This window comes from Gymnodraco acuticeps, unplaced genomic scaffold (assembly GCF_902827175.1).
Source record: "Gymnodraco acuticeps unplaced genomic scaffold, fGymAcu1.1, whole genome shotgun sequence".
NCBI classification, from domain to species: Eukaryota; Metazoa; Chordata; class Actinopteri; order Perciformes; family Bathydraconidae; genus Gymnodraco; species Gymnodraco acuticeps.
Genome location: NW_022992197.1, coordinates 17,788 through 30,816, shown reverse-complemented (window position 1 = coordinate 30,816; position 13,029 = coordinate 17,788). Strand labels below are relative to the sequence as shown.

Sequence of the window (13,029 nt, the reverse complement as noted above, 5' to 3'; positions counted from 1 at the left end):
AAGGACATCTTTATATGTTGGGGGATAGCTTTTGACTTACAGAAGCAACATAAACACTGAAAGCACATGTTGTTAAAGATCCTGAGTGTTTCTGCAATGATTGATTTTACATTCAAACATTATGAATAAAATGCTTCTTTCTCTTCTCAATTAGATCCACCTGGCAAACCTGTCTGCATTGATGTAACCAGAGACTCAGTCACCCTTAAGTGGGACATCCCTGAGAGGGATGGTGGCAGCAAAATTGTGGGCTACAGTGTGGAGAGGCGCCAAGGCAGAGGCAAATGGCTGCGATGCAACTTCACTGATGTCTGCGAGACCCAGCTCACTGTGACAAGTCTCTCCTCTGGAGACAGATTCGAGTTCAGAGTCATTGCCAGAAATGCTGTGGCCACAGTCAGTCCACCATCTAACTCCTCTGGATATATTATGACAAAGGATGAGAGCAGTAAGTCTTTTCCAATGATCATGAATAGAGGTTTCCTGACACCTCTATGATTGTACAGATTCCTAATTAGTTTGTTCTCTTTGTGTCTCCAGTCTCTCCAGACATTGAGTGGTCTGCAGACCAGGCGCTCACCCTGAAGGCTGGTGAGAACGTTCAGCTCAGCTGCAGCATCATTGGACGTCCCGTGCCCCAGGTTATCTGGTATAAGAATGGCAAAGAGATTGACAAGAGGACCATGTATGACATTGATATTACCTCCGACATTGGCACCAGCAGTCTTTTTATACGCGATGCTGACAGGAACCACCGTGGCATCTACACAATAGAGGCGAAAAACAGCTCCGGTTCCAAGAGAGCTGATGCCAACGTCCGAGTACAAGGTTCGTGAACACAGTTGATTATGTTACTATATCTGATATTGCATGATTCAATAATTGTCAAACCTATTTATACTATTAAACACGTTTTAACCTCTACAATCTCTTTCCCTGCAGATACCCCCGGGCCTGTTGAGGGTCCCATCCGTTTCACCGGCATCACGGCTGAGAAGTGCACCGTGTGGTGGAACCCGCCGGAGAACGATGGCTGTGCTGCCATCACCCACTATGTGGTGGAGAAGAGGGAGACGTCCAGGATCTCCTGGGCCATGATCACCTCCAAATGCGAAGCCTGTTCTTACAATGCTGTAAACCTCATCAAGGGCAATGAATACCAGTTCAGAATCTCTGCTGTCAACAAGTCTGGTGTTGGCAAACATCTGGACTCTGATCCCTTCATTGCACAGATGCAATATAGTAAGTCACTCATGGGTATTTTATCTCTGAAATATTGACCAAATACAAAACTAAATTACCCAATATACTTCACAATCTGCTTTATTCTCATGCCATATTTTCTGCTCTCTTCAGCTGTGCCGGATGCCCCTGGTACCCCAGATGCCACCCATGTGACTGGAAACAGCATCACCATGTGCTGGACGAGACCAAGGTCAGATGGAGGCAACGAGATTAAGCAGTACATCCTGGAGAGGAGAGAGAAAAAGAGCTTACGCTGGCTGAAGGTTTCCTCCAAGAGAACCATCACAGAGCTGAGACACCGTGTCACCAACCTCACCGAGGGCAACGAGTATGAATTCCGTGTCATGGCAGAAAATGGAGCTGGCATCGGACCGGCCAGCAGTACTTCCAGGCTCATCAAGTGCAGAGAACCAACAAGCGCTCCTAGCACACCCACATTGATCAAGGTAGGATTGCAGGAACATTGCAAAGAGAATAACCATTCATGAAAAGATTCAAATTCCCAGATCTTTTTTAACAGAATGTGACAATAAACGTTGGTCTTTTCTTGTTGATCAGGTCGCTGACTCCACCAAGAACTCTGTCACCCTGGAATGGACCAAGCCTGTCTTTGATGGCGGCTTGGAAGTCATCGGCTACAACATCGACATGTGCAAGGCCAGTCTGGAGGAGTGGCACAGAGTCAACAGCCAGATATGCATCCACACCAGTTACACTGCCAAGGGCCTGGTGCCTGGAGAGCTCTACAAGTTCAGGGTCAGCGCTCTGAACGGGGCCGGAGAGGGCGAATCCTCAGGGTTGCCGAATGCTGTTCAGGCTCTGGACAGACTCAGATCTCCTGAGATTGAACTGGATGCCAGCTTCAAGCAGACCCACATTGTGAAGAATGGCAGCACTGTCACCCTCCATGTTCCCTTCAAAGGAAAACCAGCGCCTCTTGCCACCTGGTCTAGGGTAGATGGGGAGCTGCCTGTCATGGCTGATGTTAACACCACAGAATGCAGCTCCATTCTGACCATTGAGAGCTGCACGAGGTACGAAGCCGGCAAATACACCCTGTCCCTGGAGAACAACAGCGGTCGCAAGTCCATCACCTTCACTGTCAAAGTGCAGGATACACCCGGACCTCCGGCAGCTATTACCTTCAAAGACGTAACACGCGGAGCCTTAACGGTTATGTGGGATGCCCCCACCAATGATGGCGGAGCCCGGGTCCACCACTACATCGTGGACAAGCGGGAGGCCAGCCGCCTGGCGTGGCAGGAGGTCAGCAGCAAGTCCTCTCGCCAGATGATCAGGGTCACAGGTCTGGATGTCGGTATACCATACGTGTTCAGGGTGATTGCTGTGAACCAGTACGGCCAGGGAGAACCTTTCGAGATGACAGAGCCCGTCATGGCCACAGAGGAACCTGCACCACCCAGGAGACTGGATGTAGTAGACACCACCAACTCCACAGCCTCCCTGGTGTGGCTGAAGCCCGAGCATGATGGAGGCAGCCGCATCAGAGGCTACATTGTTGAATTCAAAGCTAAAGGCAGTGACCACTGGAATGTGGGCGGAGAGACCAGATCTATGAAGATGCTGTTGGAGGGCCTGATTCAGAATACAGAGTACGACTTCAGAGTGAGTGCCAAGAACGATGCTGGAATCAGCGAGCCTCAGGGCACCTTCAGCTCCGTGGTCATCAAGGAGCCTCGCATCGAACCGACAGCCGACCTCAGCAGCATCACCAACCAGCTCATCACCTGCAAGATCTCCAACAACTTCACAATCAGCATCCCCATCAGCGGCAGGCCTGCACCCAAGGTCACCTGGAAACTGGAGGAGATGAAACTGAAGGAGTCTGACAGAGTCTGCATCACCACCACAAAGGAGATCACTACTTTGACGGTTAGAGACAGCAAGAGAAGCGACAGCGGCAAGTACTACCTGATCCTGGAGAATGTCGCCGGTGTGAAGACGTTCACAGTGACCGTGGTTGTCGTGGGCAGGCCGACTCCACCCACAGGCCCTGTGGTGATTTCTGAAGTCTCTTCAGAGTCCTGCAGCCTGTCCTGGTCCGAGCCAGCCGACGATGGCGGCACGGAAATCGGCAACTACATCGTGGAGAAACGGGAGTCCGGCTCCGCCTCCTGGCAAGTCGTAAACTCCAGTGTGAAGAGAACCACCATCAAAGTGACCAACCTCACCAAGTACATGGAGTACACCTTCAGGGTGTGCGCCGAGAACAAGTTTGGAGTCAGCAAGTCCACCGAGTCTGCTGCAGTGGTCATTGAGCATCCATTTGGTAAGTTCTGGTAGACAAAAGTAAATGAAAATACCTTTTTATTGGGTTTATTTTTATTGGCAGCTTGAACAAATCCAAACAATTACAAATTATTTTCACATGCAAATCAATTTCCATTGGATTCATCAACAAAGCAAAATGTTTGTACCCAAGCATGTACTTTACTTCAATTGGATGACATGAATCAAAGAAACAAAGGAAGAACTCCATATGATCTTAACCACCATTCTCCTCCACAGTTCCTCCAAGTCCTCCAACTCGTCCAGACGTGGTTTCCGTGTCTGCGAACGCCATCGGCATCAAATGGGACTTGCCCTATGACGACGGCGGCAGCAAGGTAACGGGCTACTGGATTGAGAAGAAGGAGAGGAACACCATCCTGTGGGTGAGGGAGAACAAGCTGCCCTGCCTGGAGTGCCACTACAAGGTGTCCAACCTGATCGAGGGCCTGGAGTACCAGTTCAGGGTCTACGCCATGAACATCTCCGGATTCAGCAAGGCCGGCGAGGCTTCCCGACCCGTGGTGGCCCTCAATCCTGTTGGTGAGGGAAACGTTAATGTCTTATCTACGTCAATGACAGGTCGTTCAGCATATGCAACAAAAGATTTGGTCAGCCAAGAGCTTCTATATCTGAAATAATGGGGAATTTGGGTATTACCAGTATGCATCTGACCTGCATTTAGTCGTCTCAGTACTCAATCACAACAAGTTGAATCTAATCTAATCATGAATCTTATCTTAAAGGCTTTGTAATTAAAGCTTAATAACCCCTCTTCTCCATCTCAGATCCTCCTGGTAAACCCGAGGTGACGGACATCACTCGCAACTCAGTGTCGCTGTGCTGGACCATCCCGTCCAACGACGGCGGCAGCAAGATCGTGGGCTACGTGGTGGAGAGGAAAGTCCACAGCACGGACGAGTGGGACGACAACCGCTGGCTCAAGTGCAACTACACCACCATCAGTGAGAACTACTTCACCGTCACCAACCTGGGAGAGGGAGAGACCTTCGAGTACCGGGTCATTGCCAAGAATGCCGCCGGCGTCCACAGCGCAGCCTCCGAGATCACCGGACCGGTCACATGCAAGGATGAATACTGTAAGTACAAGAGTTATAAAACCTTTAGGTTCTCATTGTTTAAGCACCCAGGAGCATAAACTAAAGACTAATCATTGATGCAGCAGCTATGATGTTAGCATAGCTCTCAACAAACCAAACTCTATTCAGAAAACAAGCATTTTAAAAGTTGTTGTGTACAAATCACCATCATAATTAAGTGAATTTTGCATTATTTTGATCTGGTTTTTGTAAATAAATCACAGCAAAATGTTATTTTTTCCTCCAACTCCTGATTATATTGCAGCATTATTGGAATAACTCTAATTGTTGCTTCTGCTGCAGCTCCTCCTAAAGCTGAGCTGGATAGTAAGCTGGTGGGTGAGACCGTCATCATCAACGCCGGCTCAGACCTGGTTCTGGACGGCGCCGTGGGCGGGAAACCCGAGCCCACCGTGTACTGGTCCAAGGGCGACAAGATCCTGGAGCTTGGAGAGAAATACTCCCTGACCTACACCGCCACCAGAGCCATGGCCGTCATCAAGAGCTGCGACCGCTACGACACGGGCAAATACGTCCTGACCGCGAAGAACGCCAATGGACTGAAGACCGCCGTCGTCAACGTCAAAGTCCTGGGTGAGCAGACGGGAAATTACGTTGAAATGAACTGTAAACATTATTAAATAACTCTGTTGACTCCTAACGATCAGATTCAGATTAAAAATACAAAATATAATCAACACATCCTTTATCATGTACTATTAGAGGTAAATATATACTTAATTCATCATTTAGAGAAACTACAAACAGGTAGGTCATTAGTGCATCACATATATAATCCTTTAACAAAATGCGTTATCGTGCATTATGAGGTCCTTTACTTTTAGTACTTTAAGTTCTCTCTGATGCTAATTAGGGTTCCTGCAAATCCATAAAAAGGCTTAAAAGGTTCAAACAAACATTTCATTCTTAATATAATCGCCTTAATGAGTATCAAAATGCCTTCAAGTCTTAAAAAGGATGAAACTTGGAAAGTATGATTTAATAAGTCTAAATCTTGAGTCTAACTCACTTGAGTGTTTCTAATCTTCGGCGTTCCTACCTGTACTCTGTCCTCCGCTGAGTAGCAGTAGATATATGAACTGAACTCTGATTTAACTCCGTCCCTCCCCCTGCAGACACCCCCGGAGCTCCGGCCGATAGCATCACCATCAGCAGGGTGACGGAGGAGAAGTGCTCCGTGTCCTGGAAGATTCCCCTGGAGGACGGCGGAGACATCGTCACGCACTACATCGTGGAGCGCCGCGAAACCAGCCGCCTCAACTGGGTCCTCATGGAGACGGAGTGCAAGACGCTGGCCTGCGTCAGCAGCCACCTCATCAAGAACAACGAGTACGTGTTCAGGGTCCGCGGAGTCAACAAGTTCGGAGTCGGAGTTCCTCTGGAGTCCGAGTCCGTCCGAGCCAGGAACGCTTACAGTAAGTGAACTCTTTTTAGTGACTGTACCAGAGGGTATGCACTAGATGCTACAACTGTATTATCCCGGTGGAATGGGGTTTTTGTGACAAAAACAAGGTAAATGATTGAAATAAGATGGTGGAAAATATCAGGTTTGGAAAACAGACATAGAAGGACACGGGTCATTGAAAGTGCTTGAATTTGGGGGAATCTGGCCTGGAAAGGGTCTTGAATTTGGAGTTTGAGAAGGTCTGGAAACCCTGCAGAATGAATGAATACACAGGGAGTGATCATTCTAACTTTAAGTGGAACATAAAACATAGTAAATCATTTCCCAATGTGGGATCATTATGTCTCTTGCATTCATACCTTCCAGTTATTTAGGAATGAATGTTTTTGATTCATCTTCATTTAATCGGTTTAAGAATATAAAACTTAAAAGTTGAGATTAATATTTTAAAATATTAGCAAAAAAACAGCAAAATGTTTTCATATGATTTCTGAATTCCAGGTTTCAAAAAGTAAAATGCTCTCATGTTTAATCCCACACGAAATGCATGGACAGGAAGTAGATGTGTGGTTTCCATGACTCTGACCCCCCCCCCCCCCCCCCCCTCTCCCTGCAGCCATCACGTCTCAGCCGGGCACTCCGGAGGTGACGGCAGTGGCCAAAGAGCACGTGGTCATCGAGTGGCTGAAGCCCGAGACGGACGGAGGCAGCGAGATCAAGACGTACCTGGTGGACAAGCGAGAGAAGAGCAGCACCAGGTGGACACGGGTGAACAAGAACTACACGATCTACGACACCCGTCTGAAGATCGCCGGGCTGCTGGAGGGCAGCGAGTACCAGTTCAGGGTGACGGCCGTCAACGCTGCTGGAGACAGCACGCCGAGCGACGCCTCGCCCTACATGCTCTGCAAAGACCCCACATGTAAGCGAGAATAGAATCATTTCTTTCATTGTACAATGAAAGAAAGAAAAGCTTCTGCCTTTCAAAAGCTGCCGTCAAAACAAAAACATCACAACATACGACAACAAATACACGCATCCATTTATCTCTAGTATTTGATGTTTTGTCTTTATGTCTTTTTATGCTGCTGCAATGCAAACATGTCCCAAATTAGGATCAACAAAGTACTTGTTATCTAATCTTATCTTGTGAAAAGCTTTATTGATGGCTCTGCTTCCCCACAGACACGCCGGCTACTCCCTCCATGCCTCGCATCACGGACACCACGAAGCACAGCATCAGCATGAAGTGGACGCGCCCGATGTACGACGGCGGCAGCGACGTCAGCGGCTACGTGGTGGAGATCCTGGAGGAAGGGACGGAGCAGTGGTACCGCGCCACCGCCAAGGCCCTGAAGACCAATGAGTACGTGGCCGCCGGACTCACCTCCAACAAGAGGTACCGCTTCAGAGTCGCCGCCATCAACAGCAAGGGAACCGGAGAGTTCAGCGAGGCCAGCGCCGAGGTGGAGCCGCTGGAGAGGATCGGTGAGTCAGGGAGGAAATTACACAACAATAAAGATTCTTCTTCATCAGTCTTCACATTACAACACAAAGACACTTCAAACAGAAGTCGACACCGTCCGTTTTGCACATTTCACTTCTCCGAGCAAATGAAGTAGCTAAAAGCAAATTCGTGGCTCTCATCATTTTGTTAAGAGTTATTATTAAACATCGTATGGTTAACCTTGCCGTTTCTCTGGAAGTGTGAGGTTGATAGAGCCGGTGACTCTTAGCAATGTAACGGCATTAACGGTCTTATCGGAAGTACAAACAGTAAGACAAGTGGAAATGCCCAAGAGCACTAGGATACTTTATTATTAATGACTTCCTCAATCTTCTGCAGAGATCCCGGACCTGGAGCTGTCGGACGACCTGAAGAAGACGGTGTGTCTGCGTGCCGGTGGGACGCTGCGCCTAGTGGTGTTCGTCAGCGGCCGCCCCGCCCCGGTGATTTCCTGGAGGAAGACGGGGGTTGAGCTGCAGAACCGTGGACACATCGAGAACACGGAAAGCTACACCGCCCTGACGGTGGAGAAGGTCAACCGCTACGACTCCGGGAAATACATCGTGGAGGCGGAGAACCCGTCGGGAAAGAAGAGCGTCGTCGTCCTCGTCAAAGTCTACGGTACGACACAGAGAGGCGTCCCACAGGGAGACGTCCCACAGGGAGACGTCCCACAGGGAGACGTCCCACAGAGAGGCGTCCCACAGAGAGGCGTCCCACAGGGAGACGTCCCACAGGGAGACGTCCCACAGGGAGACGTGGAGAACAAATACCAAAATACCAGCTTCATGTTATTCTGGGTTTAATTAACTTTTGAAACGGGAAGTTGCTGAGAAATGAAAAGACATCTAGCCGTAAGATGACTTATTGTGTTTCTGTAGTCCACAGCTACTGGAGTAGACCCCGGAATCAGAATCTTTTTAAAAAGGAATATTGAGATCCTGGAAGAGTCACACCTTAAATAAACAATGCATGTAATAAAAAGTCAAATCAATCTTCCTAAAGACTGTAACCTAACATCTCCTCCCCCCTCCTGCAGACACGCCCGGCCCCCCCACCTCTGTGAACGTGAAGGACTACACCAAGGAGTCGGTGGTGATCACCTGGGACGTTCCCAGCAGGGACGGCGGCGCCCACGTCAGCAACTACATCGTGGAGAAGCGCGAGGCCAGCATGAAGTCTTACAAGACGGTCACCACGGAGTGCAGGAAAACGCTGCTCCGCATCACCGGGGTGGAGGAGGGCGTGCACTACTTCTTCAGAGTGCTGCCGGAGAACATCTACGGCGTGGGCGAGGCCTGCGAGACCCTGGAGGCGGTGCTGGTGTGCGAGGTGCCGTCGGTGCCGCTCGACCTGCAGCTGGTGAACGTCACCAAGTCGTCGGCCACGCTGCGCTGGGAGCGGCCGCTGCACGACGGAGGAAGCCGCATCAACGGCTTCTCCATCGAGGCGTGCAAGGTGGGATCGGAGAGGTGGACCGTGGTGGCCTCCGTGAAGGCGTCGGCGTCTCAGCACACCGTCACCGCGCTCACAGAGAACGACCAGTACCTGTTCAGGGTCAGAGCCACTAACAGCAGGGGGGCCAGTGAGCCCATGGACACCGTCACCCCCGTCACCATCCAGGACATCAAGGGTGAGACATCTCATTACAGAACTGGGACGTGGCTATAACCTGGAAAAAGCTTAAATAGTATTAAAAGTGATTTCATTAATCGGTTCAAATGTCTTGAATCAAATTATTAATACATTGGAGCTAGGGTTTCTAAGGTTATTTCATTGTTGTGAAATAGCTAAATAATGAGTATTATCTATTGTTTTCTATTCATTGCTTCTGTCTTTAACGTTACGCAGGTTTCGACTTGTACATTTTATTTTGATTAGCATTTTAAAAAGTTTTAAATATAATGTAATCTAGACTGTAGGAATACTGACTCAGCAAGAACCTGATCCTTTTACCAACTTTCGTTTTTTTAATACTGTTTTACATTTTTAAAGAAAACTGAAGCACATTTTTCCTTTTTGTTGACACCCAAAACATTTTCAGTTTTTGGAAATGGACAATTAGTAGTTGGGACTGCAAGACAAACAAATACAATATTTGGATGATATGGATATTTATATTCTAGTTATATATTTACAACCACAAAAAAAGTCCAACTCCTGGCCTTGCACGTCTTTGCTGCACCACCATCCCTAAAGATAGACAAGCATCCCAGAGATAGCTGACTGTAACATGCCCCCCTCTCTCTTTGTGTTTAGTGATGCCAAAGATCGACATGACCAGCATCCCTCAGAAGATCGTGTACGTTCACCGGGGGAAACCCATCGAGCTGAACCTGCCCGTGGTGGCCCAGCCGCTGCCCGTCTGCTCCTGGTCCTTCTCCGGAGAGAAGCTGAAGGACAGCCTCGACCGCATCAAGATCGACGGCAGCCGGCTAACGGTGCGCGACACGACCATCAACGACACTGGGGACTACGCCCTGGAGGTGAAGAACGCCCTGGGCAAAGCCAGAGAGGTCATCAAGGTCATCATCCTCGGTGAGAGACACTGAATATCAAAATATATCTTTAGTGGCAGAGATTTAGATTTACTAAATTAATTCTTTTTTTATTTCGTGTCTCCAAACATTTATATACTAATTTATATATGTGGCCACAAAAACTCAATTGTATTTTTATTATTAAATGACGTGCAAATCATTAAATATCCCATTCCTCCGGTGTCCCCTCAGATAAGCCCGGCGTCCCGGTGGGCCCGGTCCGGATCGAGGAGGTGGACGGGCTGTCGGTGACGACCAGCTGGGATCCTCCGGAGAAAGACGGCGGAGCCAACGTGACGGGCTACGTGGTGGAGCAGCGCGACGCCCACCGGCCCGGCTGGTTCACCGTGTCCGAGTCCGTGACCCGGCCCTGCTACAAGTTCTCCCGCCTCTCCGAGGGAACCGAGTACGTGTTCCGCGTCGCCGCCATGAACCGCTTCGGAGTCGGAAGGTTCCTGCAGTCGGAGGTGGTCGAGAACAAGAGCCCCAAGAGTGAGTCCATCTCAATCTTTCCTCCTGGAATAAACGTCTAATTGAGGACTTCCTGTTGGAGTCGAGGGTTATTTATCCACATCCTGCAACACGGGACTGTATTTTCTTTAGATACTCAAGAGAAAACAACAAATAAACACTCAAGAAGAACAACAACAACAACAACAACAACAACCAGTTAGCAGTTCAAACCTTTTTGAGATACGTTTTTTAATCATGGTTTTAAGTAAACGTACAGGTACAAAAAGGGAGTATTTTGTATAAATGGCTTCAAATCCAGCATGCAGGATGTTACGCTTTATCCACCCAACAACAGCAAAGCTTCACAGTTAAGATACAAGCGTTTCGGGACAGTTTTCCTCCTGCCTGCGGTCCTTTATTAATGAAGTTCACCTTGATTTAAATGCAAACCATAATAAATGAAGGGAAAATGACAGCAGTTAAATGAGTCCTTTGCAATCACAGTTTGAATTTGAAGTCTCTCTATAACTGTTTGTTTAAAGGTTTAGCAGATTTCCAAATGACAGTTTTAAACCACGACTTTGAGCTTGAACTAAACCCCTGTTCCCCCCACAGCGATCCCCGGCGCCCCCAGCCAGCCGGAGGTCCTGGATGTGACCCACGAGGGCATGACGCTCACGTGGTTCGCCCCCGAGGACAACGGCGGCTCCACCATCGCCGGATACATCATCGAGCGCAAGGAGGCGCAGTCGGAGCGCTGGATGAAGATCAGCAAGAACCCGGTCACCATGACCCGGTTCCGCTCCTCCGCGCTCATCGAGGGCCAGGAGTACGAGCACCGCGTCACCGCCATCAACTCCAGGGGCGAGGGGAAGCACAGCGAGGCCTCCGAGATCACCGTGGCCATGGACCCCATTGGTACGGGAAGAAATCAGCATCATTTACTTCTTGTTTTATAACTAGAGTTTTTCCATACGCAGGTTAAAATGCATTAACAATCTGAAAGACAACTAAACATTACAAAAATCTAGTTATTTAACATTTAGACTTGGCTAGACATGCTGCATTTTAGGATAATATATAGTATATACCCTCTAATGCCTCAGTGTATTAGCAGTATTCTCCCCACCTGGGTTACTATGTGAATACCCTCTAATGCCTCAGTGTATTAGCAGTATTCTCCTCACCTGGGTTACTATGTAAATACCCTCTAATGCCTCAGTGTATTAGCAGTATTCTCCTCACCTGGGTTACTATGTAAATACCCTCTAATGCCTCAGTGTATTAGCAGTATTCTCCCCACCTGGGTTACTATGTGAATACCCTCTAATGCCTCAGTGTATTAGCAGTCTTCTCCCCACCTGGGTTACTATGTAAATACCCTCTAATGCCTCAGTGTATTAGCAGTATTCTCCTCACCTGGGTTACTATGTAAATACCCTCTAATGCCTCAGTGTATTAACAGTATTCTCCCCACCTGGGTTACTATGTAAATACCCTCTAATGCCTCAGTGTATTAGCAGTATTCTCCCCACCTGGGTTACTATGTAAATACCCTCTAATGCCTCAGTGTATTAGCAGTATTCTCCCCACCTGGGTTACTATGTAAATACCCTCTAATGCCTCAGTGTATTAGCAGTATTCTCCTCACCTGGGTTACTATGTAAATACCCTCTAATGCCTCAGTGTATTAGCAGTCTTCTCCCCACCTGGGTTACTATGTAAATACCCTCTAATGCCTCAGTGTATTAGCAGTATTCTCCTCACCTGGGTTACTATGTAAATACCCTCTAATGCCTCAGTGTATTAGCAGTATTCTCCTCACCTGGGTTACTATGTAAATACCCTCTAATGCCTCAGTGTATTAACAGTATTCTCCTCACCTGGGTTACTATGTAAATACCCTCTAATGCCTCAGTGTATTAGCAGTATTCTCCCCACCTGGGTTACTATGTAAATACCCTCTAATGCCTCAGTGTATTAGCAGTATTCTCCCCACCTGGGTTACTATGTAAATACCCTCTAATGCCTCAGTGTATTAGCAGTATTCTCCTCACCTGGGTTACTATGTAAATACCCTCTAATGCCTCAGTGTAGCAGTATTCTCCCCACCTGGGTTACTATGTAAATACCCTCTAAGGCCTCAGTGTATTAGCAGTATTCTCCCCACCTGGGTTACTATGTAAATACCCTCTAATGCCTCAGTGTATTAGCAGTATTCTCCTCACCTGGGTTACTATGTAAATACCCTCTAATGCCTCAGTGTATTAGCAGTATTCTCCTCACCTGGGTTACTATGTAAATACCCTCTAATGCCTCAGTGTATTAGCAGTATTCTCCCCACCTGGGTTACTATGTGAATACCCTCTAATGCCTCAGTGTATTAGCAGTATTCTCCCCACCTGGGTTACTATGTAAATACCCTCTAATGCCTCAGTGTATTAGCAGTATTCTCCTCACCTGGGTTAC

At 48.1% G+C, this 13,029-nt stretch overlaps 1 protein-coding gene across 1 annotated transcript in view; it reads left to right on the top strand.

Moving 5' to 3' along the window:
• The window catches only part of LOC117539376 (titin-like), a gene marked incomplete at its 5' end in the record, with an annotated part of 161,649 nt that overhangs the window by 131,821 nt on the left and 16,799 nt on the right, over nucleotides 1–13,029 (top strand). Inside the window, 16 exon segments of the mRNA XM_034205527.1 lie at nucleotides 155–448; nucleotides 541–828; nucleotides 943–1,242; nucleotides 1,357–1,691; nucleotides 1,804–3,535; nucleotides 3,775–4,077; nucleotides 4,323–4,634; nucleotides 4,938–5,228; nucleotides 5,771–6,070; nucleotides 6,677–6,982; nucleotides 7,246–7,548; nucleotides 7,907–8,188; nucleotides 8,607–9,200; nucleotides 9,827–10,105; nucleotides 10,300–10,599; nucleotides 11,176–11,478. Coding sequence (XP_034061418.1) covers nucleotides 155–448; nucleotides 541–828; nucleotides 943–1,242; nucleotides 1,357–1,691; nucleotides 1,804–3,535; nucleotides 3,775–4,077; nucleotides 4,323–4,634; nucleotides 4,938–5,228; nucleotides 5,771–6,070; nucleotides 6,677–6,982; nucleotides 7,246–7,548; nucleotides 7,907–8,188; nucleotides 8,607–9,200; nucleotides 9,827–10,105; nucleotides 10,300–10,599; nucleotides 11,176–11,478 — 6,522 coding nt within the window.